The sequence below is a fragment of the Lagenorhynchus albirostris genome, chromosome 18 (genome assembly GCF_949774975.1).
Source record: "Lagenorhynchus albirostris chromosome 18, mLagAlb1.1, whole genome shotgun sequence".
Taxonomy (NCBI): domain Eukaryota; kingdom Metazoa; phylum Chordata; class Mammalia; order Artiodactyla; family Delphinidae; genus Lagenorhynchus; species Lagenorhynchus albirostris.
Window position 1 is genome coordinate 18,131,545 of NC_083112.1, and position 27,166 is coordinate 18,158,710.

A 27,166-nucleotide genomic window follows, 5' to 3' on the forward strand; every position below is an offset into this window, starting at 1 on the left:
AAAGATGCATCATTCTAAGCAATGTTTCTAGTTTGCCAGCCTCAAAAAAGATGTCCTTAGTTATTGATTCAAGTGAGTCCTTTAAGGCAGAACAACTTAGCAGAAATGAAAACTTAAGCAAGGTGTCAATGAACCTATTAAAAGGGTTTGTACTCTAGATACAATGTAAAACTACTGTACTTTCTCTAATATTTCCTGTATGTGTGCAGAAGCCTGTAGAACAGGTTTTGTTTTGTGGAGTTTTTTTAACCTATTGACCAGTGTATAAAAAGAAACTCAGATTGTCTGTGAAAACCTTTTTAGGACTAGTATCTTATACTTGAAGTCAAAAGTAAATACAATAGAGATTATATCACAAACCAAATTTTACTTCTTTACAGAATTTCCCACACTCAGTCCTTAGACTGATGGAAGATTTACACATAGCTTCACAATCTTCCAAATAATTTTTTATTTTAAACTAGTAATTCACTGGTATTATCTTAGTAGTGGCACCATTTCTTAAGCCTATAGGATTGTAAATATAGAAATAAAAAATAAGCCATCCCCAATTTCCAAGTGTTTTGTACCTTAGAAGTTTATTTGTGAGTGGGTTGTTGGGAATTTGGGAACCATCTTCTCTGGGAAACAATTTAACAAATAATGATTGCTTGGTGTTTATTATAGCCTAAGTTTATATTTCACTTACACAATAGAAAAACCATCACCACCCTGAAAAATATTAGAAAATCAATTACAGTGATGAAACTAAATATAAAAACAATTACAAGTTGAATAAGACATTATTTTTCCTAAATATTAATACTTGAAGGAAAGCAGTATGTTTATAAACAGCATTTCTAGGTACTTTTATGAGCTTCCAAGATAAATTGCACTGTTTATGAGATCTAATCTTATATTAAAATCAGTGATTTTTCTTTTCCTTGCTACAGGAATATTTCTAGCCATTGCTTTTATGCTTATCAGCCATTTCTGAGATCTAGCCCAGTGTCTGGCATATAAGTAGGTACCTAATAAATAGTTACCAGATAGGGACTGAACTCTTTCTTTGGTTTACAAAAATGGAACTGAGTAGTTTTTCCAAGGTACCCCAAAAAGGAAGGGGGTTTAGGGGCACACAGTTTTCATTACGAGAAAGAGAGAGCCAAGAATTGAATTTTAAGAAGCAAACAAAGCAATAGTAGTACAGAATAGGCCTAACTGTTAAGAGAAAAAGAGAAGACTGTGGTGTAACTTGGGGGTAATCTTGAATGAGTAGGGATGGTGATGAGGGGAGGCAATTTACAAGCTTGGTATCTTGAGTACATGGGACATTCTGAAGTAAGGTGTCAACTTTAACTCAGAAGAATTATGTATTTGCATATGTGTACTAGGACCCATATGAAGAAATGTGGCCTATTCGGAAAACTCAAATTAGGTCTATCCAAATTAAGTTTAGTTACGCTGGCCCTAAAAGTTTCTCTACAATAATGGATAATAATCTGGAAAATATATATATATAGATATAACTGAATCACTTTGCTGTATACCTGAAACCAACACAATATTGTAAATCAACTATACTTCAATTTTTTAAAAAAAGTTTCTCTAAAAGGCCAAGATATAAAATGTTAAAGTTAGTACTGCAGTAAACATATGTAATGAAATAAACAATACAATGAATGCAGATTATACTTAAATGATTTTTAGTGGCAGAAAAACCTTTCCCTCTGATCAAAAAATACTTTCTATGTTCTATTTCAAATCATATTTTAAAAGTAATGATTTTGAGTAGTTCCAAGTGGCATATAATAGGTGCTTAATAAATATTTGTTGAATGATTGAATGAAATAATGTGGAATAGTTTGGACAATTTTCCATTTCTGAGGTATGGATGTCTGTGTACATGCATGTATAGATTTATAATGCGGCTTAAAGATAATATTTAGCTGAGATTCCCTTAACAAGGAAAAAATCTCTGTTAGCATGCTTTTTAATTATGGACATACTTAGTGTTCCACTGGTAATTAAAATAGTTGGTTTAAGATGAAATCTTTGCTGTTTCTAAATGAAATAATAAATATTTAATTTTATGACTTATATGTCTTAAATTTCCAGCAGAAACTCATCTAGTCTCTTCCAGCTGTGGAAGGATGAGAGGTCATATTAACTTACCCATCCAGAAGAACTTTACAATCCTGGAAGTCTATAGGATGAGAGATAATTTCAGCTAAATCACATGCATCTTTACTCTCCCATGTTAATGTTTTATAGATTGAGAGTTCATAGATAGGCACAGGGCTTACTGAAGCTATGAAATGGTTGTATTTCACACTGTAACTATAAACTTTGCCTTAATACCAGTAACAGTATCTAACCAAAATTTGATGATTATTTTGTATATGTATGTGCTTAAAAGAAAGACACGCCCCCCCAAAAAAAGAATTACAAGTTTCCCTTGATAATTCTGTTGTGAAAAATAGCCATTTGTGAATTTCAGTGAGAACTGATGCTTTGATTACACTTCCTAGTCTTTGAGAATACTGACCTAGCTTCAGATCTCTGCTATAAATTGAGATTATGAAATTCAAATGTAAAATGATTATCCATTGACAATCTTTATTAGCTAATAGATGTAGAAAATTTTAACTCCAACAAATGACTGGAGCTGTCAACAGAAACATTACTGTGAATGAAGTTTCTGGTTGTTTTTCCTGGAACAGTAGTCTAGTAGGTTAATATTTATAATAATAAATTGGTAGTTGTATGTCTTCCTAATTTCATAAACTAGTTCTATTTTTAAATTGTTTCAGTGGTTACAATACATTAGAATTAAGGAGCAATTCCCAAGGACATGGGTTTTTTTCTTGTAAAAGAGTTTTTATTCTGATGTAAGTCTGATCAAGGCTTCCAAATGAGTAAGGGTACATAAAACACTTCTTACAAGTTTTTCATTTCTATGTAAATTGTTCATTTTTGAAAATGGTGCTCCCTCAAACTCTGTTAACAAAACTTATAAAAACAGGTCCATTCTTAGTCATTTTGAACTGAGAAAAAGGATGATCAGTGAAAGTTCTTATTTATACTTTGTCCACTGATTTTCACTCGTTTCTATAGGTCTTCAAGTACAAAATGCAATTGTGGTGTCTTTTAATTACATCTAGGAAGTATATTTTAAAATGGAATGGTTGAGGGATAGCGGGCATTGATTGGAAGGTACTTTGACATATGTAATATGTTTTATAATGGATTTGATATCATAACATATATAACAATAATGATATGCTTTGTAGTTATTATATCTGTGAAGGTAATCAATGATTTTGTGGTGGGAAGAGGCCTATTTGGGATGCAACAAATACAGTAGAACGTTTAGGTGTACTTTTTTTTATTTTAAAATTTACATTCAATGAAATGTACCCATTTTAAGAGAACAGTTCACTGAATATTGACAAATACATATACTCATGTAATCTCCATCCCATTGATTTTTAAAAATGAATCTTACTGGCCCAATTATTTGCCATAGGTGTACTTTTTGATTGCATTATTTCTATCTGTGAGTCCTATTTGGAATAAAACATAAAAGAATGGTAATTTCTGAACTTTCTTGAAATTTATTTTAATGTGATGGTTTAATTTTCTTAGTTTGAGCGAAGGTACCTGTGACTAAGTTTAAATTAGCAAGCTCTGTGAAAGGCTTTTGGAAATCTTCCTTTCTTACTTATTGTTCATTGTAAAATAACCTATGTGAAGGAAAACAAGGCTCATTTTTGAGTTGACTTTCTTACAATGAGTTAGCAGTTTGGTTATGTTTTTTATGGTTTTACCTATGGAAATCTTGAGACTTCTCTTGTCTTCAATGATAAATTTCCCACTCCATTAAGCTTTCGTGGAAAATCTTTGAACTGAAAACTATTATTGAACAGCACATTTGGAGGTTAGACATAAAGGCCTAGAGATACTCATTAGCCACCTACAGATAGACATTTATTCCCCTTTAAAATACTTTAAGGGATAACAGTGAGGGTATTTAATGCCCCAAATGACCTCTTCTCCTAGCTTCCCTTTCCCTGGCCCCCTTCAAACACACTCCTCTCCACTTACGTCACTGAACATGTTCAGATGAGGTATTTGAGGGATTGACTTTGGGTCATCTTTAGAGGCGCTCACACATAAGTTAGGAATATGAAATATTCTACTGTGCCTTAGGAAAGGGAATGCTGCCAAGCTGGCAAAGTCTACTAAAAATCTACAGGGCCTGAGTTCCCTGGGAGCAGAGCTGAAGAATTTTTTTTGGCTTTCTCTCCAGAATCTGAGCCAAGTGCTACTCTTGTTTTAGTTTTTTTTTTTTTTTGGTGGTACGCGGGCCTCTCACTGTTGTGGCCTCTCCTGTTGCGGAGCACAGGCTCCGGACGCGCAGGCTCAGCGGCGATGGCTCATGGGCCCAGCCGCTCTGCGGCATGTGGGATCTTCCCGGACCGGGGCATGAACCCGTGTCCCCTGCATCGGCAGGCGGACTCTCAACCACTGTGCCACCAGGGAAGCCCCCAAGTGCTACTCTTAATGAAATTTCATAGCCAAGTAACAGAAATCATATTTGTTTGACTAGTGCTTTGAAAAGACATGATGATCAGATATTCCACAGTTTGAACTTTAAAAAATGGTGATTTAGTCATTAAAAGTATCATTTATGAGAAGGTGTTTCCATTGTAAAAACATTTGCATGATCTATTGAACAAAGTTTGGGGACAAAAGAGAAACGTTGAAGGAAGAAGAAAACTAAGTATTTATAAGCCAGCTACCCAGAGGCAATCACTGTTAACTTTTTTAAATGATTTTTTCTATGCATAGGTTTTGTGTATTTGTGCTTTTGTTTGCTTTTACATAGTTGTAGTTATGCTCTATATTATGGGATGGTGTTTTTTTAACATGTACATTTTATTTCACATTCTTTGTAAACATTTTCATAGCCATATACTATATTTCATCAAATCTAAGAAGCCATTGGTTGTAAGGCATATACTCTTGTACCACTAAGAAAGAAAAAAAACAAAAACAAAAAAAAACCCTGCCAGTTAGTATAAGGTCCCATCAATTGTAAGACACATGCACATTTTAGAGATGTTAAAATATGGAAAAAAAAGTTATAAAGATAACCTTTATTAGTTTATTTTCTTAGGACAGATTGATAGAAGCAGAATTACTAAAGTCAGAGGTTGTGAATATTTAAAGGCTCTAGATCCATATTGCCAAATTATTATCCAATTTATACTTCCACCAGTAAGAAAAGAGAGGGCCTGTTGCATCTCACCATCAATAGAATTGAATTTTCTCAAAACAACAACAAAAAACTCTGTTATATGATGGGCAAAATAGTCCTTCACTTTAAATTTGCATTTTTCCATTATAGAGAATAAACATTTACTATGTGTTTAACTGTATTTCCTCCTTTGCGGTTTTCTAATATCTATGCATTATTTCTTAATGATTTTCTTATTTGTCTTAGATCTCCTTTTATGATATTAGCCCTCTGTCTTTCATATTCATGTCACAGAATTCTCTTATTTGTTGTTTGCCTACAATGTTTTTATTATTTTATCCATAAAAATTCAAAACAATTTATTAGATTTGTAACATATTTATATTAACTGATTTGTCAGTCTTTTTTTTTTTGAGATTTATTTCATCACTTCTAAAATTAGAGAAATTATTTTACATCCAGAAGTTTGAAAGTCACTTATAGTAACATCTATATCTGGCCTCTTTTGTTCCATTGGTCTGTTTTTCTTGTGTCACTTTCACTTATAGCACTTGATAGCACGTTTAATTTCATTCCCTCGTAAGAAATCTTCCTTTTTAAAACTCGTTATCCTTGTGAGTTTTTTTTGGTATTCTTGGCTTAATTTAGTTACTAAAAACTTTTTTGGACTTGTGACTGGAATTGTATCAAATTATGGACTTTAGGATTATTGACATTTTAATGATATTCAGTTTTTTCTATTCAAAAACAAAATAGGTTTTTCTATTCGGTTCTTTTCTTAGTTACATGGGTTTATTCCCCACTATTATAGATAATACAGAAAAATATCAAGATGAAAAAATTTTAGATGTATCACAAATCTCATTCAGATAATACCATTAACATTAGCTGAGCCACATTCCAGAAATAGTTCTGTGGCTGTATACAATTAAAAGGGTGGCTTGCTGAAGGATTGAGTAGACAAATAGACACATCTTGTACATCTTTAAGTACGTCTTTCATTTGTTAGTTTTCTACTTCAGGAACAGTAATTATCCTTATGTTGGATTATCACTGTCCATTTTCCATAGTGATGGATTCTTTATTTTTAACTTTTTATTTTGAGATAACTAAAGATTCACATGCAGTTATAAGAAACAATACAGAGAGATCCTGTATACCCTTCATCTAGCTTCCCCCTGTAATGACATCTTGCATACTAATTAGCAGGTAGTGAATTAATGGATAATGATCAGCACTTTTTAAAAAAATAATGTAGGATAGAACAGATAGAACAGAATGGAATCTATCCAGAGGGCAAGTATTGTTTCATGAAACAATTATACAATCATTTATACAGTCCTTTGCTCTGGATCACAATATAAAATGCATTTCTTACTACAAGTCACTATTTAAAAAGTTGAAACCACTGCCCTAGAGAAATTCTCATACAAATGTATAAGTAGACTGGCAAAAGAATCTGTGTTATGATCATGCGTGTAATAATAAACAATTGAAAACAATTAGAACTCGGAGAACTGATAAATAAATTGTGGTATAGTCATACAGTGGGATGCTATACAGCACGTAAGATAAACGTGAGATCTGTGTATTAACACAAATAAATCTCATAAACACAGTGTTGAGGGAGAAAAAAAGAAACTGGCCATGTAATACCATTTCTATAATGCTTTAAAGCATACACAACAATATCACATATTGTCTGTAATATTAGTAGAAGTGTGAAAGCATATATAGGTAAGGGTAATGATAAATAGGTACAGTATGAGCCAGAGGGAAATGGGATCAGAAAATTGTACCAAGAGCGTTGCTTTAGTTGTTTTATTTTTTAAGCTGGGTGGTAAATATACAGGAACTTGTTACATTGTTCTCTATTTCTTCTTCTAGATGCCCTAAATATTTTATTTAAACTAAATTAAATTAAAATACCTAGGGGAAAAGGTCCTGTCGAAGCATTTTGATTAGCTTGATGGTGTCACAATCCATTTGTGAGCCAATTGCTGTAGCCAGGGCAGTGGAAGGAATACTCTGGCCCCGCCTGGGTCATGTTCCCACCCTTTTGGTAGGGTGGGGTGGGAAGGAGAGCAGACAGGTCTAGCACCAGAAAAAACAGGCACCAAAAAGTACCAGAGATTTTCTTTTTCTTTTACTTTTCTGATTCAGTTATTTCTAATTCTATTGTTATTTCCATCATTCTTTTCTTGAGATTTTTGAGGCAGTTTCCTTTTTAACTTATTTAGTTGAATCCTTATTTATTTTTATTCCCACATGAATGCATTGTAGATTTGCACCCTCCCAAATGTTCTGCCAGCACTATCAAGGCTCCCTTTCAAGAAGTATTTCTGGGTTTTAGCATTTATTTTCTTGAACTCTTGTGGGTTTGACTCCATCTCATCTTTTTGTAAGAATTTTAGTAGGTGTACACGGTCTATTCACACATAAATATGTTGGCTAGAGACTTAATTGTGAGGTTATAGACTTGCCCTTTCAGAACTCTGTAGATTCTCTCCATGGTTTTATGACATGTAGTTTTATGGCAGTCCAAAGACAACTTAATTTTTATCCTTTTTGTTGTTAACAGTCATTTTGTAGGAATGAGCTTTAAGAGAAGAATGTTGGTTTCTTCTAAAAGCCACAAGGCACTGAATTTGGGGTCTCATCATTAATCTCAACTAGAAAAATTCTGTAAATGACCACATTTAGATCTTTTTTTCTGCTTAGGCTGTTTTATCTTTGTTGTTTCTCTCCATTTTTTAGTTCCTTTTGCATTTGTTGTCTTCCTCCACCTCTTTTCATTGTTGTAATACCCGTTTTTATAGATAGAACACTGTATCTTCTCCATATTTCCATAATATATACTATACACACATACACACGAACACACACCAAGTACCTTTTCTCCATCATTTAAGTTTGTTTAACCTTTTCTGGCATTCTGGCAAAACCCTTTGTGTGGCTGTGTCTCCCACTACATTGTGCACCCTCTGAAGCTTATTTTGCATTTACTAGTGCAATGCCTCACACCTTACAGGTGCTCAGTAAATATTTTCTGAATGAATAAATATAGACTAACTAATTGTGTACCTTTTGGTTGTCCTCAATCAATTTTCTGTGGGGTCATTTCTGCTGTATGCAGATTTGGATTGCCATGCTGCATTTTGGGGTGTTTCTGTATATGTGTGTATATTATGTGTTTTTGATCTTTTATCTTGACCAACTCTCTTTTTGTCTAAGTTCTTCTCTTCCTTTTTTTAATTTTTATTTTACCAATTATATCTATTCTATCTCCTACAGAGAATTAATTTTGGAAGTAACCTTTCCTGTCGAAGTCCACAGGGCATTTCTCCCCTTTGTTTGTGCTTTTTTTTTTTTTTTTAGTAGAAACTATTTATTTGTTGTTTATTCTGTTCACTTACTTTGGAAAGTGGAAAAGTACAATAGGGCCCATGTCAGTCCTCTGATATTTGTGTGCTGCATGGCCTGCTGTCAGCACTAACGCTGGAGGGCAGGTTGATGTGTGCAACCCCACCACAGCTTTCAGTGCCCAGGAGGCATTCACCTGGTGTCAGTCCGTTGGACTTAGCATGGCGTCTTCTCCTGTTCCTGCTTCTTGTGTTGTTGAAATATAACGTGTGTTCTAAAAACTCTGACATAGAATTTATTACTATTACCACTTTATCCCAAGGAAGCACCATTTTCAGGACTCCATCTTACACACTTTATCTTTGGCCTTGATGGAGTTAGAATGGGTGTGGACCAGTGATGAATATGCTAGAGCTCGCTGTATTTGGCCTATCTAATTCAAAATATGATGCTCTATCTTTCTTTAAGAATCCCCCTTGCAGTATAAAGTTTCCTCAAAAAATTAAAAATAGAACTACCATATGATATAGCAATTCCACTTCTGGGTACTTATCTGAGGAACATGAAAATGCTAATTCATAAAGAAATATGCACCCTCATGTTTACTGCAGCATTATTTACAATAGCCAAGATATGGAAACAACCTAAGTGCCCATCAATGGATGAACAGATAAAGCATATATTCTGTGTGTGTGTGTGTGTGTGTGTGTGTGTGTGTGTGTGTGTGTAATGGAATATTATTCAGCCATAAAAAGAATGAAATCTTGCCATTTGTGGCAACATGGATGGGCCTTTGAGGGCATTAAGCTAAGTGAAATAAATCAGAAAAAGACATATATCATATGATCTCACTTATATGTGGAATCTAAAAACACCAAAAACCAAGCTCATAAGTACACAGAACAAATTGGTTGTTGCCAGAGGTGGAGGGTGGGGTGTGGATGAAATGGGTGAAGGGGGTCAAAAGGTACAAACTTCTGGTTACAAAATAAGTGAGTCATGGGGATGTATTAAAAAATAAAATAAGGTAACTAAACTGGTACTAACAAATAAATATAATGTATCTGGGCTTTCCCAAAACATTTGGCAAATTTTTTCTTGATATCTTGGTGAATGAGATGAAAAAAAATATGAGTTAAATGATATGACTAGGTGAATTCACAGTTAAAAAACAAAACACTCATTTTACAGATAGAGCAAATGACATGCAGAAAAGGGTGATAACTTCGGAATCATAGTGGATGAATTACCAACTCAGAACAATTTGGGGGTTTAAGTACCTCCTGTTTGTTTAGCAGGTATGTTGAATGCCACTTAGCATTATTCTTGATCACAAACAACAAATACTGAAGAAAGTTTTTGAAAGCGTATAAGGTAACTCAGAGATTTGACAGAAGTCCTAGGGAACCAGATTTGGGAAGTAGGAGTCTAGGGAGATGAAGTAAATATTTAGAACCATAGCCAAGGATATGCCAGAGGAATAACTGTTTAGAGTATTGCTATCGACTGCTGTGTACATTTGTGTGTAATATTCTTTATTGATTAATTGCATCATTGTTAATAAGAAAAATATGAGGAAAAATGGAATTAACCCAAAAGTCTATCAATAAAGGTATTGGTAAAAAAAAAGAAATAAAGGTATTGGTAAAATAAATTATATAATAATTTAATAAGAAATTACCAAATACTAGAAGTAATTACATAATATGTCTGTATAATGGATATTGCTATAAAAATATTGTAGTACATCTAAATATATACTCATAGAATGATATTCAAGATATAAAAAGTGGGGAAAAGTTGAAAAATACTATATTTAGTATTTATTCTATTTTGGTTTTAAAAAATATATTTTTATATACATAGAAAAAATTCAGGAGGAATATGTATCAAAACTGATAATAGTTGTTGCCTCTGGATGACTGGTTAATGGGAGCCTTTGATTTATCACATCATATTTCTGTAATGTTTGAAATATTTTTGCTAATAAATGTAAAGTAAATAAATATGCCTCTACTAACTGGAGCCTTTAATTTTAGATTTTTTTTCTAAAAAAAAATAACACATTTTTAGTGTAAATAGGGCAATGACAGCTATATTTGGCTTTCTCTGCTCTATGTAAATAGATGTTCTCAAAAAGAAGAACTGATTTTCCTGTTCCCCTCCCACCTCACCCCCCATCATGGTAGTCCTCATTTCATCAGTGAGTATGCCAGCTGAATGTTTGAAGAGTAAATAAAAAACAGATTCTAAACAATTTTACATTGTAATTTTGTGATTGCTGTGGAGTGGCATGTTTTTAAACATTGCTTTACCAAAGTATGTGGATCCTAATCCCACTTTTGTTTTACATGTTTTATTTTATCTATGATTATTATTATCACCATCATCATCATCACTCTCTTTAGTCAAAATATCTAGTTTTAAATATCAGGTTATTCTCTAAAAATACTCCTTTTCCCCTTCTTGCATAAATCTTGAATTTCTATTTTAGGAAAGATTTTAAACTTTGAGTAAAAACTTTTAGGTAAACTTTAAAAAATATCTTTCTTAAAATATTTTATATTAATTTAAATTTGGCACAAAACTTGGTGAAACTTGTTTTATTTTTTTAATATTTATGTATTTATTTATTTGGCTTCACTGGGTCTTAGTTGCTGTACGCAGGATCTTTAGTTGCAGCATGCAGATTCTTTAGTTGATATGTGGGATCTTTAGTTGTGGCATGGGGGACCTTTAGTTGCGGCATGTGGGATCTAGTTCCCTGACCAGGGATCGAACCTGGGCCCCCTGCATTGGGAGCACAGAGTCTTAAATGCTGGACCACCAGGGAAGTCCCAATGAAACTTGTTTTAGTTTGACTGATTTTAATGTTTCATATTACTGAATTGGTTATTGAAAACTTATAAGACATTTTGGTATAACAATTTAATCATGTTAAGAATTATAATTATAATTTTTGTTTATTTGTTTGTTTGTTTTTAGCATTCCACATTGGAAGAAGAGATTTCTATAGATAAAAAAATGCCTTTGTTTAGTAAATCGCACAAAAATCCAGCAGAAATCGTGAAAATTCTGAAAGACAACATGGCCGTTTTGGAAAAGCAAGACAGAAAGACAGATAAGGTATGAGGTAAAATAATAACATTTTTATTAAAGTACATGAATAGACCAAAAAAGCTAATGTAAAAGCTTCATGAAGAATCCTAAACATGGTCTGTGATGCACTCGTAGGCTCTTTGTAAGTACGTTTAAATTGATTCCGGGTTTTATGCAACTGATAATTGTTGAGTCTGTTGTCTTGAACTCTTCGTTCACTTTCTAGAGCCTCTGACCAACCTTGGATCCCTCTAGACTTAAACTAAGGGGTGACACCCCACCCTCTACCTCTGGCAACCACCAATCCATTTCAGTTATAAAAAAGAATGATATCTTGCCATTTGCAGCAACATGGATGGACCTAGAGGTCCATTATGCTAAGAGAAATAAGTCAGAGAAAGGCAAATACTGTGTGGTTTCACTTATATGTGGAATCTAAAAAACAAAACAAAACAAATGAACAAATATAAAGTAGAAACAGAGTTATAGATACAGAGAACAAACAGGTGGTTGCCAGAGGGGAGGTGGGTTGGCGTTGGAGGGGGAAGAAATTGCTGAGGGAGATTGAGGTACAAACTTCCAGTTGGGTGTGAAAGGTACAGTGTAGAGAATATAGTTAATAACTATGTAATACCTTTGTATGGTGACATATCATAACTAGACTTATTGTGGTGATCATTTTGGGTTTTTTAATATATATATTTTAAATATTTATTTATTTATTTGGCTGTGCCAGGTCTTAGTTGCGGCACACGGGATCTTCACTGCGGTGTGCAGGATCTTTTAGTTGCAGCATGCAGGCTCTTAGTTGCGGCATGTGGGATCCAGTTCCCTGACCAGGGATCCAACCCGGGCCTTCTGCATTCAGAGCTCAGAGTCTTAACCGCTGGACACCAGGGAAGTCCTGTGGTGATCATTTTGAAATGTATAGAAATGTTGAATCACTGTGTTGTAAAACAGAAACTAACAGTGTTGTAGGTCAATTATACTTCAAAAACAAACAAAGAAACTCAGAAAAAGAGATCAGATTTGTGGTTACCAGAGGCAGGGGTACTGCGGAGAGGGAACTGGATGTAGACAGTCAAAAGATACAAACTTCCAAGTGTACGATAAGTAGGTACTAGAGGTGTAAGGTACAACATGATAAATGTAAGTAACACTGCTGTATGTTATGTATGGAAGTTATTAAGAGAATAAATCCTGAGTTCTCATCACAAGGAAAAATATATTCTTTTCTTCTCTGTTTCTTTAATTTTGTATCTATATGCAATGATGGATGTTCACTAAACTTATTGTGATAATCATTTCATGATGTATGTAAGTTGAATCATTATGCTGTACACCTGAAATTTATACAGTGCTGAATGTCAATTATATTTTAATAAAACTGGAAGGAAAAAAACTCAGAATGAAGAAAAAATCTAAGGGGTTATACTGGTATATAATATTATACTGACATAGAGGGTAAAATGTTTATATTTAAAGATCAACTGATAGTTTCTACTACAGTGCAGCCTCTTTTTTTTTTTTTTTTTTTTGGCACACCACGCAGCATGTGGGATCTTAGTTCTCTGACTAGGGATTGAACCCGCGCCCCCTGCAGTGGAAATGCGGAGTCCTAACCACTGGACTGCCAGGGAATTCCCAGTGCAGCCTCATTTTAACATTGTTTTAAAGTCCTACCAAGAAGGGCTTCCTCAGAGGAAGGGGTTTTTAGTAATTCAGTTATTCCTTCAAAGGGACATTGAATCCTACATATATAATTTGTCTCTAAAGGGACTAGTTTATGGCAAGATTCAAGATATCTGTAAAATAAATACCCTTGAGTTAATGGTATCTTTCTGTCCCAGTGAATGATACAATATTGTATTCTTGTGATGATGTAGAAATATATTTTTTATCCTACATCTTGTAAGGAATGTAGAAATATATTTTTATTTCTAGTGTACTTTGTAATATTGAGCAAAATATTGGCTCAATAGAATGAAGAAATGACCTTCATATAAGAGTGAATCTAAATAACAAAAGAGAGGAAAAAGGAAAAGACATAAAAAGACACTAATTTTCATTAGTGATCAGGAAAAGTCCAATTAGAACAACAGTAAATTCGTATTACATTCCTACTATCTTGTCAAAAATGAAAAATGTCTGATGCTATTAAATGTTGACAAGTGTGGAGAGCAATAAGAACTTTCATTCACTATGAGTGATAAAGTATAAATTGGTGTTTGGAAATGAGTTAAGTATATTATCTGTTAAATATGAAGATATACATGTTCTAAGACCCTGCAGTTCCCCTCCTAGTATAAACTCTAGAGATGTTCTTGCAAATATGCACCAGGATGCATGTCAAGAATGTTCGTAGCATTGTTGTTCATAGTAACCCCTCAGTGGAAACAACCCTGATGTCCATCAACAGTAGAAGTGAGAAGTTGTGGTCCAGCCATTGATGGAATACTACAGAGCAATGAATGTTAAAGAACTGCTGCTACATGCGGCGGCAAGGATGAACCTCCCAAATATAGTGTTGAGTGAAAGAAGCAAATCATAAGAGGGTACAGGTACTATTCCAAATCAGCAGAACTAAACTATGTTGTTTTGGGATACAAACATAGGTGAGAAAACTATAAAGAAAAGTAAATAAATGATTGTCATCAAAAACATAAAAGTATTTACTTCCGGCTGAAAAGGCGGCATTCAAGTGACTTCTGGGATGCTAAAAATGTTCTATTTCTTGACCTCTCTTATGGTCACACTGGTGTTTGCTTTATAATTATTCTTAACTCTATATATGTTTAAAGTAATCTTCTGTGGATATATGTCACAATTTAAGGAACTTCCAACCTTTAATAAATTAAGGATTGCTTTAGCAATATCATAAAATGTATCTGGAAACTAATTTTTTAAGTAGTGTCATGCTACTATGAGTTACTTTTATTATTTTGCCTTATTCTCCTCATTTCCTTCTTCAATTATAATGATTAGAATACAATACTTGAAAGTAATAAAACTATATTTCTTTAAAAACAGTCAGCAAATTGTTAACTAATTGGCCTGTTTTTTTTCTTCACCTGTTTTTTTTTTTTTTTTTTTTTTGGTATCCCATGCTTGCTTGCTTGCTTTATTTATTTATTTTGCGGTACGCGGGCCTCTCACTGTCGCGGCCTCTCCCCTTGCGGGGCACAGGCTTCAGACGCACAGGCCCAGCGGCCATGGCTCAGGGGCCCAGCCGCTCCGCAGCATGTGGGATCTTCCCGGACTGGGGCACGAACCCGCATCCCCTGCATCGGCAGACGGACTCTCAACCACTGTGCCACCAGGGCAGCCCTTGCTTTATTTATTTATTTATTTATTTATTTATTTATTTATTTATTTATCTTCACCTGTTTTTAAAAAAATTTTCTATTGAGTGTAATTAAGATACCATATAATCCACCATTTTAAAGTGTACAATTCAGTGGTTATTAGTTTATTCACAAGGTTGTGTGACCATCACCACTATCTAATTTCAGAACATTTTCAGCACCTCCTTCTCCCTTACCCAAGCCCTAATACTCACTAATGTACTTTCTACCTCTATGTATTCTCCTATTATTCTTTAAAATGCAATGAGGGCTTCCCTGGTGGCACAGTGACTAAGAATCTGCCTGCCAATGCAGGGGACATGGGTTCGAGCCCTGGTCTGGGAAGATCCCACATGCCTCAGAGCAACTGAGCCCGTGCGCCACAACTACTGAGCCTGCACTCTAGAGCCCGAGAGCCACAACTACTGAAGCCTGCGCGCCTGGAGCCCGTGCTCCGCAAAAAGAGAAGCTACCACAATGAGAAGCCCGTGCACCACAGCGAAGAGTAGCCCCCGCTCACCGCAACTAGAGAAAAGCCCGCGCACAGCAGCAAAGAGCCAACACAGCCTAAAATAAAATAAATTAATTATAATTTTTTTAAGAATTAATAAAAGCAAAATTATATGTTTTTAATAAAAACATATAAAATATGAGGCCATTTAAAAAAATGTGAGATCTTTTGCTTCTTTTTTTTAAGTTTCATAGATAACAAAAAGATAATGGTTATGTGTGAGGGATCAGTGGATTGACAAAGGTTATGGGTTTTGACAATGTATGATTTTGTACCTACTCCATTAAAAAAAACAGAATAATAGGGATTTGTTGAAAAACATTAACAAATGATTTAAATAAAGACTACTAGCTACTGATAAGTCTTCAAAATGGACTGAATTTAATTTATAAATTAAATTTGTAATTAATTACTAGTAAAGTTCAGTATGAGTATGATTTAAGGAAGTTCTTGGGGGCTTGCCTAGCAGTCCAGTGGTTAAGACTGCACACTTCCACTGCAGGGGGTGTGGGTTCGATCCCTGGTCAGGGAACTAAGATCCCACGTGCTGCACAGTGCAGCCAAAAAGTAAAAACACTTTTTTAATTAAAAAAATTTTTTTTTAAATAAAGGAAGATCATTTCAATTATTCTAACTAAGTAGAAATACTGAAGATCTCTCTTTTATAAATTAACTTTAGTAACATTTTCTGATATAAAAAACGCAGTGCCTACTGAATGGTTTTTGTTTGTAACTGTACACAGTTCTTTAATCATAAATAAGCAGGGCTCAATAAGTGGTTTTTGTTTGTTTGTTTATAACTTGAAATTTTTTATTACTCAACTATTAGCATACTTTTTGGTCACTAGGCTTCAGAAGAAGTGTCGAAATCACTGCAAGCAATGAAAGAAATTCTGTGTGGGACAAGTGACAAGGAACCCCCAACAGAAGCTGTGGCTCAGCTAGCACAAGAACTCTACAATAGTGGGCTGCTGGTGACACTGATAGCCGACCTGCAGCTGATAGACTTTGAGGTAAACTATCTGCAAAAGGATGACAATTCTGCTTTTCAATTTTTATATACATACCAATATTTGACTGTAATTTTTTATTATTACTGTTTATATATTATTTAAAATCCCATTTTCCCCTGAAAGTTCTAAAATCATCTTAATCGTTTTTTTAAAAAAGCAAAAGGTATACTGGAATTAAGTTTTATGCAGCTAAGTAAGAAACTTACTGGTCAATAATAATAATAATAATAGATAACATTTGTTGAGTGCTTACTGCATGTTGTACAGTTTCCAAGCACTCATCTCATTTAATTCTGAAAGCAACCTATATATGATTGGTACTATATTATTAGTCTTGTTTTACAGGTAAAGACCCTAAAGTTCAAAGATATTAAGTAATTTCCCCTAAGTCACTCAGTTACTAAGAGCCTAAGCTGAGATTCAAACTTATTTTCTCCAGACCTGTTTCTTTAATTGAAATATTTATACCAATGATTTAAGAAGTTTGTTAAATGCTACTAATATAGGATATTTATCTCATTTTGAAAGCAATTATACCTAATTGCCTAAATAATAAATAAAACAACACCTAGAAACATAAGTGGTGAATATGTGTAAGCATTTTATCATCAGTGGTTTTTCAATGAAATATATATACGTAAGGCACATTTCAATGATGGAAGTCTTGGTTTTGATTTGTTTGCTGTTTTGTTACCACTATCAGGCTTTTGATACTCTCAGGTAAGTGCTTGGATCTCCATTAATTCTCAAAGACAGAAGAGAATGGAGATTTCTGAAGTAAATTGCTTTGTGTTTTGTCACCAAGGAAGTTAAAAGAAACTCATTACAGTGATTAGACCAAGATAAGGTCAGGGCTCTGGGGATCTGTGGAAATACTAGCCCACAGCTCTCTGGATGGCTTAGATAGGGGAAGATTTTGGCCGACTGGAGCAGAGGAGGAGGAATGCAGGGCAAGACTGCTCTGGACAGTGAAGTCAAGTGTGTTGACTAGAAACTACACTGACTGAGGGCCTCTCAGGGCCCAGACTTCAACTCAGCCTTCCTTTCAGAAACACCTGTTTTTTTCTTTCCTTCCCTCTCTTACCTGTTTCTCTAACCTTGACATTTTCTGCTCAATAATCTCCTACTTTTTCCTCTTGCCTGGCTTGTCACTCTCCCTCCCCATCTTACTCCCTATTTCCTTTTTAAACCTGACATATGTGGAATTAAAGTGTAGTTTTATCATTGTGTTTATATACTTTCATGTTTTTAAAATTTAGTTTAAAATGAGGTATTATGGACATTTGTAGGAGCTGTGCATAGTGGAAAAACACTTGACTTGGATTTAGGAATGTTTATAGAGTCCCTGCTCTGCCATTTGATAGTTAGTATCATAACCTCTTTGAGACTAAACCTTCTCATCTATGAAATAGGAATAATATGAACTTATATCATTGTTTTTAAATATTAAACAAAGTAAAATATATATACATATACATGTTATGGAGGAACACTAAATACATGTGCAGATATATACAGATGTCAGATAGTATATTTTCATCTTCTCTCTTTCTCAAACTTAAGTTAAATGTAAGCTGGTTTATTTTTGTTATAACCTTTGATGTTTGTTTCTGTGTTTATTATTTTAGTTTTAAATTTAGTTGGTGAGTGACCATAACTGGGAAACTCCCTGCTCTTGGAATACAGTATTATATTTCTATAAATCTCCCCTTGTTTTGCACATTTCCCTGAAAGCAGCAATGTATTAAGCTATTATCATCACTAATTAATATGTTAGCTTGAGTTAGTTTATGAGATTAGCTTAATTTGCAATGGGATGCTGGAAGGAATATGACCAAGGTTGGTTACGTTTTGAAGAATGAGTCAGGGATGAGATGTCGTCAGGTCCAGTGACCTGGAGAAGCCTTGAGCGACCACAGAATAGCATAGGTTCAAAGTGCTCTCCAAGAATTGGGGAGGTGGGAGTAGACCAGAGAAAAACTTTGGGTGCCTCACAATTTTGTGCAGCTTTGGCTTAGAAAACAAAAGAGGAACAGTAAGAAACACTTATGCAAATTTCCCTTATTTTACATGGTATACTAGAAATAAATATAGAGAAGTTTACTTAAAAATTATTTGGGGATTAAGACATTCAACTGCCTAAAAATTGACTTATACATTATCAAGTAGAGTAAACTTTTATTCTCTGGAATCCTTGGGGGAAAAATTATCTTTCTGAATATGTGCATTTTCCGTGTAGCTAAAGATTAACTTTTCAAATGAAGAAAGTTAAGTAGATTACTTTTGTGGATTACTTTACATTTTCTTTATACATGCATTGTATACTTGCCTCTCCTCCAAAATTATATACTAGATGTAATCATTTTTTACTGATGACTCAACACTATCATTATGAAGGTCTATTATCATGATAATTGCAGACAGTTCTTTTTTTCAGCTTTATTGAGGAATAATTGACCAGATGGTTCTTGACTTTGTTCATTTAGTTGATGCCTAGAACATAGTTATAAATGAATGTGATATTCAGTAGGTGAAGCTGTCCTCCTCAATCAAACCCATAGCAAATAAATACTTATAAATACTTCTTGGTTGAATGAATGAATGAATAAAAACAGTTAAAATTGAAAATGGTTCAGTTTTAAGCATTCCACCAACTATATACTCATAGTATTTTCTGGAAGGATGCACCATTACTAGCATTATGAGCCCACTTGCAGAAATGTGCTGTGTATTTCTATGGACTGGAAGCATGAATGATCAGCCCACAGGCAGCAACTTTCCTTCTCAAGCTTAAAGTATCCATATAAACTAGTGACCATTTGATAAAATTCCCCCTAACTTCAAAACTCAGTCTAATCACACAGAACCCCACCCTCCTCATCTCTTGGTTCTTAGGTAGCCCTGGTACAGCTCGTTCTGGATTGAGAGTATCTTGAGTACTAGGACTGCATTTCCCATGCCTAGTTCCATATCCATTGGTTGGATGAATGAATCAGTGTAGGTATGAGAATGAGAAATAGAAGCAGAGGTAAGGGAATTGGAGCAAAGGAAGATGTCCTGAAGCACAGCAGTAAGCCACTTTTCTTAAAGAATTAGTAAATGTGTAGAGCATAATTCAAGAATAATGATAATACTTCAGTAAGTGAATAGCCTCTCCTGGGGCTTCTTTGAAGAGTATAACAGTCATTTGACTGTAAAATCTTTGTTATATTTTTATAACAGGAAAGGAAAATTATTACTTTACGGAAGGGCTGCAGCTTTTGCCAGATAACCTAAAAGGATGGAGCATTCCTTACAGAAAAAAAAAAAAGAACTTTTGTTTAGAAGACACCTACATGGGCTTTTTTGTTAGTTGTGAAAGGTGAGGTCTCTAGGCAATGTTTGGAAGGAAAAAGACTGAAAGAAAAGAGCTTAGATTCCCTTTGCAGAGTAAAATAACAGAAATTTGAGAAATGCCGTCTCTTTGGCTAAATTTGATAGGAGTAGGAAATAGAAGAGAGATAGGAGAAGGGTCTGGAGTAAGGGAGAGAGAAGGCTCCAGAGCCATGACAGAGGAAGGGGCTTAAGGAAAAAGATGATCAGGAATGCTGAGGAATCTTTAATAATCTTTAATTATGATGTGTAGGATTCAATTTGAAGTTGTTTCTGCACTGTGCTATAATTACCCTTTGTTACCCTTAAACCCTTGATAAAAGAACTATGTACTAATAGTATATGTCAAATGAAGGAGAAAAGGTGGTTTTCTATACTTGGATAAACAGTATATAAAATAACTAGCTGAGAAAATAACTAGTTGTAGAAGGCAAGACAATGAACAAGGGCTGAGAGGAGCTAGGAGCAGGGATTTGAAATCCAGAGCTGACAACAGTGATGGTGGCCCAAGGCATTGGTTTAGATTGGATAGCAGAGACTGACTCAGGAATCTGTGTGGCAAACCCATTTTCTTCTTCAGGAATCAAGAGGAAAGTGGTCCATTGGGGTGAGGAAAGTATTGGAGGATCCTGCTGTTACGTGAATAACGGCTAGTTAGAAGACAGACCTTTGGGTTAAAATTGTTTGAAAGAAAATCTCATTACTTTATAGCCATAAATTTTTGTCTAATCCTTTAAGCCTTAAAATTGCTGACGAAAAAAAATACTTCAGCATATTCTAATGAGGTAAAAAAAAAGAGTTATGGCTGAGATTGCAAAGTTTCTGATTTGTGGGCTCAGGATCAAACTCAGAGCTGTGTTTTTTGATGTTTGGGCACTATTCAAGACACAGCTTTAGACTCTTTGATGTTTTGAAACACAATGTGATAAGAGATCAAAGGATGAAAATGTATTGCATGTAAGAGTTGATGCATTCATTTTAAAGGCAGGTGTGCCTTGTGAAAATAGGCTGGATGCAAAGTCAACTGTTCAGTTTGAATTAGAAAGCAGCTCAAAGAAGCAGAAAACTTCCTAGGGAGGGTGGTAGGGAGATGCAAGAGGGAGGGGATATGGGGGTATATGTATACGTATAGCTGATTCACCTTGTTATACAGCAGAAACTAACACAACATTGAAAAGCAATTATACTCCAATAAAGATGTTTAAAAAAAAAAAGGCAGAAAACTTCCTACTGTGATAATTTAATCTCTAGGCTTGGGGATAGCAGACTATCTTTTGTCTCCCCTTCTCTATCTTTCTACTTTACCATCTTGAATCTAGCATGCTCTTCTAGTCCATCTCTAATTTAATCTCTAATGATTATTAGAGATTGCTACGTTTAAAAAAAATAAGTACGTTTTTTAAAAAATAAGCAAAATAAGCACTCCAGGATCAGCTTCTCAATAAACCATTTTATGGTCCTAAGTTTTTGAAAATTTCCATTCCCTAAATATCCTTTTCTGTTCCCTGGCCCTCATTAAAAAGTGGTCCTTAACCTTTGGTTTTATTACTATAAAAATGAGAAATCAGAAAGCCTTGAGACACAAGCTTTGACTGTACTTCATGCATTTAACAGTTTGAAATGCTTACTATATGTGTAGGGCATTGATTTTATTTGATCTTGATTTTTTTGGTTGTTTATATATTTTGTACCTATCATTAGACAAATTAAGTCAAAGAATTCACAATCTCAGGTGGGAAAATACTATGTCATATTAAATGGAATGTGTGTGTGTGTGTGTGTGTGTGTGTGTGTGTGTGTATAAACAGCTTTTGAAATAATTCACATGCCATGCAATTCACCCATTTAAAGTATACAACTTAATGGTTGGTTGTTTCTTTAACAGGGAAAAAAAGATGTGACCCAGATATTTAACAACATCCTGAGACGACAGATAGGCACTCGGAGTCCTACTGTGGAGTACATTAGTGCTCATCCTCATATCCTATTTATGCTCCTCAAAGGGTAGGTGCGTGCTTTCCTTTAAAGTAGGTTTGAGTTTAGAAAAGTTGTTAAAAGTAATATATAGCATTAGCCTCATTTGAGAAAACGATCCCTTTTGGATTCATATTTGCCATGCTTGAAGTTAGCCCTCCAAATCTATGTCTCTGGGATTACTCAGGCTGCAGCAAAATCCTTTTTAAATAAATTCCCTTCCACTTACTGCCTCTCTTTCCTCCACTTTCCTGTTATCTCTTCCTATTACATTATTGCTTGTGCTTTCCAATCTGCCCTTTTTCTAGCTGCCCACTTAGCCTCTTTGCATAAGACTGAATCCCCTCATTACACAAATACACACACACACACACACACACACGATATCCTTTCAATGGCTAGCATCTACTATGGTGACATGCTTCACGTGAGGATAGAATAAATATCACTGTATGTATATGGGACCACAGGGCAGCCAAAAAACTAAAGTCGGGTCAGATAATAGAATTCCTGATTATTACTTTTTATGTATACTCATTTACAAATGTTTCTTGGGCATTCTGAGGCTGCTCCAACTCCTAAAACCAGAAATATGGATGTAGAAAGGCTTGGGGATAGCAGACTATCTTTTGTCTCCCCTTCTCTATCTTTCTACTTTACCATCTTGAATCTAGCATGCTCTTCTAGTCCATCTCGTCTGTGTTCAATTCCCAAATCCTTTCTTGTACATTTTAAAACATTTTATTGTATCAAAATAATACATACCACATAGTTTAAAAATCAGAAATATCAACAAACATCAGCTCTTTGTCTCTTCCTTCTCTATTCCTCAGTCCCATTGCCCAAAGACAACCACTTTCATCTTTTTTATTTGTTCATCTGGTATTTACCTCTATATTATCAATAATGAGCTTTTACTAACTTCTGATTTACCAATTTTAAAAAATATCTTTTAACTTTCTCATAGACTAGATGACAATTTAGTATTTCCACCACCACTGTTACTCCATTTTCCTTCTCTTAACCCTCCCAATATACTTTATCACAATTTTTAATTTTATTAGTCACATTTATATTATTATAGCTATGTAATTATTATTCATTGTTGAACAAAGTAGTGTACTATAATTACTTTGTTTTTTAGTACAAAATATTGTTTTTACTGGAGAATTAAGTCTTTCAGTTCTGGAAAGGGAAATATACTTGTATCATGTATTAGTTAGGGTAGGCTAAACTTATAACAAACCGTAAGCTTTATAACAAATGGACCCCAAAATAGTGGCCAACTACAAGATAAATTTATTTCTCACATAATAGAGAAGAACAGATGTTCTAGGTCAGCAGGGGTTCCTTCAACATGTGGTTCCTAAGATCACTTTGTTGATTGCCATTTCAGCCCACAAGAAGGCAAAAGTACTTGGGAGAATTTATGAGCCAGGCCTGGAAATGGCTTGCATTACTCGCACTCACATTCCATTTGAGAGCACTTAGTCACTTGACCTCTTAATTCTTAAGGAAACCTGAGAAATGTAGTTAGTGCCCAGGAAGAAGAGGAGAAAGGATTTCTGTGGACAGTTAACATTCTCTGCCACATACTGTTTCTTTGAAAATTTATTCCCTTCTATATTCTCTGTTCTCACTTTCTCGTTCTCCTGTTAGTCAAAGTTAAATCTCTGGGGTTGATTTCATATCTCTTCTATTTTCTGTTTCTTTGTCTTTTTGTTTTACTTGTCAGAAGATGTTCTTTTTTTTTTAACATCTTTATTAGAGTATAATTGCTTTACAATGGTGTGTTAGTTTCTGCTTTATAACAAAGTGAATCAGCTATACATATACATATATCCCCATATCCCTTCCCTCTTGCATCTCCCTCCCTCCCACTCTCCCTATCCCACCCCTCTAGGTGGTCACGAAGCACCGAGCTGATCTCCCTGTACTATGTGGCTGCTTCTCACTAGCTATCTATTTTACATTTGGTAGTATATGTAAGTCCATGCCACTCTCTCACTTCGTCCCAGCTTACCCAGGAGATGTTCTTAATTGTATCTTCCATTGAAGATAAACTCTACTGAATTCTCCTTTCAGCGACCCTATTTTTAATTTATAAGAGCTCTTTTTTTGCTCTCTGATTTTTCCTGTTTCTTGTCTCTTCCACTTCTTAGCTCTGCGACTTTGGGCAAGTCACTGCACTTTTCCAAGCCTCAGTTTTCTTATCTATAAAATTTGTAATATTACCTTTGCGCTAAAATAATGTTGCATTATATGCCTTAGACTATGCATTGTCAGACCGACCTGTGTGTTCAGTCAGGGTTCTGCTATTTACTTGCTAAGACCTTGGGTAAGTTACCTAGCTTCCTTAAGTCTTGATTTCCTCATTGTAATATGAAGACAATAATAAAACCTACTTCAGTATGTCATTTTGAGTCTTTACTAAGGTAGTTCTTGCAGAGCATAGCACCAAGCACATGGTACTCAGTACTCAGTAACTACTAGTCTAAAAAATTATTATCCCTATCCCTCTTAAGAGCTGCAGTTCACATTGAGATATATATACAATTTTAAACAAATACAATTAAGACCATACCCAAGTGTCAGAATAATATTATAAAGGGAAGTGTTTGTTTCTAGCTCAGATAAGATCTACAAAATGTAATGGGTTATGATCTGCCCAGCTGGTCATTGGTGGATAAGGCTGGAATGATCAATTTGTACCCCCTTCTGGAGATTCTAAAATGTTAAGCTAAAGCATTTGACATTATCCTGTAGGAAATGGGGAGTCATTGGAGAGTTTGGGAAGAAGAATATCAGATTTGTGTTTCAGGAAGTGAAGATAAATTAATAATCATTTAAAGTTAGTTTGTAAATAAATGATCCCTTGAGAATGCTAAAATGTGTTGTCCTAAAAATATATTGGAGAGCCTGTCAGCTGATGTGGAAGAGAAGTTGTGTGGATGTTCTAAAACAGTATCTTCCACCATGGGGTCGTTCTGTGAAGGATACACGCAACTCCACGGACTTCATTCCTGGAGTGGGAATTATTTGTTTGGAGGATCTCCTTCATGTAGCTGCTGTCACTGAATAGCAGTCAGGGGATGGCAACTGCCTTGTATTTATTTTGTCAAAGAGCTGCACCAGATACAAGTGGCTCTGCTAAAGATATGAATTTAGTGTCTTCTTACCAAGGAAATTATAAACACATGAAAATTATTACTGTTAAGCTTTAAGAATTCAGATAAAAGCAATCCAATAAATTATAAAGTATGGTTGTAGGGTAATTTTTTCATTCCTTTTATATATGATAGAATATATATACATTTTAAACATTGACACATTATATATGCTTTGTGGAAGATGTGAAAATTTAGCGTAATGGGATATTTATTTTTTAAATTAAGTTGGTGAAGAATTACAACTTATATTGGAGAATATAACTTTATTTTCCCTTTCTAGAAATAACGAGACAAGATAAACAACTAATTCTCATTGTTATTCATTAATAATTTATCTGCTGGAACATATTACAGATCTGTAGTGAGCCTTTATTATTTGTGATGTGCACAGAATTCATTAATGTGTAATTGTCCCCTATATTTCTCCCACCCCTTCTCCTTTTTCAGTAGAGAGAGTTGAGAAAAAAACCTAGTGATAGGAAGCCAGGCAGGGGAATTAGACTAAGCTAGAAGGTTATGTCCACTGGCACAAACAAGACTTAGAGATGAGGAGGAAGGAATCAGAGGGAGAAAACCCACTAATATCAGGAGAGGGTTTTGGAGGTTTACTAGTGGGAGCTGCAGAGTAAATTAGAGGAGGGAAGGGAGTTTGAGAAGTGGTGCTGTAAGTTATAAATCAATAATTTTGAGAGACAAATGATAAAGGTTGGAATCTCTTTTAATAACTTTTTCCTACTAGATTATATTTATTTATATGTGATTCTATAAAACATGTGGGGCATTGGCACTTTTGCAATTATGATTACATATAAAATTTACTGAGTATGAATAATCAGTATATCTTTATTTTATCTTTAATTATTTGAAAATGTGTCTCTGTCCTATTTGGTGGTGAACTTTATGATGAATTCAAATGACTACTATTCTTTTACAAATTAGTTGTTGCAAAAGATCACTCAGTTTCTGAACAAACTATTAAATTGATGTAAGTAGAAATTTTCCTTATATTTCAAATATGAACTCTTCTATTCATTAATCACCTGTATTTACCAGGAATCCTATTATAATGGATAATTTAATAATAATTATATGTCATTTTTTCTGTATTTAAGAAAAAACTTAGCTTTCATTTGTTTTCTAATATGTGGAAAAAGTAATTTTGAGTCATTTAATTTAAAAAACACTTTCTCAATATACAGATTTCTAAGACTCCATTTTCATGTAATTATAGCACACAATAGAAAAATAGGAATTGTTTATTTTAAGCATAACTCCCTCAAATCTGATTCATCAGGAAAGTTTTATAAACCGTCTTTCCATATCTTCTGAAAAGTTAATAATTAGATTAGGTTGTCAGGCTAAAACTGCTTATTAGTTCATTTATTAGGGGTCTACAATAATAATAGCACTAATAATAGTAAGTATAGTAATTGTAGTAGTTAACATAGTACTTAGTATATGTCAGGCCCTGCTTTGTATTTATATAATAGTCCTGTGGATAGTTATTGTTGTTTTTGTTGTTGTTATTTTTATTATACCTATTTTATAGAAGAGGATACTGCAGCCCCGAGAGGTTAAGTAACTTGTCCAAAGTCACATAGCCGGTATACTTTAAACTCTAGTAGTCTGACTCCAGAATCTGTGCTCTCAGAACAATATCCAGCTTTCCAGTCTTCAAGCAGTTATAGTCTACAGTGAGCAGAGATAACTCATTACAACTCATTGTTGTTTCTTTACCAGTATATTCTGTGGGTGCACAGATGAAGAAGTCATCACCTCTGCTTGAGATGTCAAAAATGAAGCAGGTCTTAAAGTAGAAAATTTCCAAATAGACACAGAGAGTAGAAGGATTAGGTACCTCCCATGCAAAGCCACAGAGGCATCAAATTGCACAATGTGTTTGGAGGATGACAAGAATTCTGATGCAGCTGGAACCTAGTATGAATGGAAAGTAGGGATGAGGGTAAAGCTGGAAGGGCTAAGACCAAGTTATGAAGAGTCCTTCATAAGTCTTTCAGTCCTACCAAGGAGTCTAAATGTTATTCTAAAGGCAGCATGGAGCCATCCAGGGACTAGAT

General features: G+C 34.5%; 1 protein-coding gene across 7 annotated transcripts in view; it reads left to right on the forward strand.

Annotated features, from left to right (window-relative positions):
* The window catches only part of CAB39L (calcium binding protein 39 like), a 100,481-nt gene that overhangs the window by 40,497 nt on the left and 32,818 nt on the right, over positions 1–27,166 (forward strand). For 6 of the 7 annotated variants that reach the window (XM_060129603.1, XM_060129604.1, XM_060129607.1 and 3 more), the window contains 3 exons: positions 11,591–11,731; positions 16,408–16,572; positions 21,830–21,948. In XM_060129603.1, the coding sequence (XP_059985586.1) occupies positions 11,630–11,731; positions 16,408–16,572; positions 21,830–21,948 (386 nt within the window). In that variant the 5' untranslated portion in view covers positions 11,591–11,629. Of the gene's footprint in view, positions 1–3,172; positions 3,196–11,590; positions 11,732–16,407; positions 16,573–21,829; positions 21,949–27,166 lie in introns of those variants that run through there. The other variant, XM_060129609.1, reaches the window with a different exon arrangement.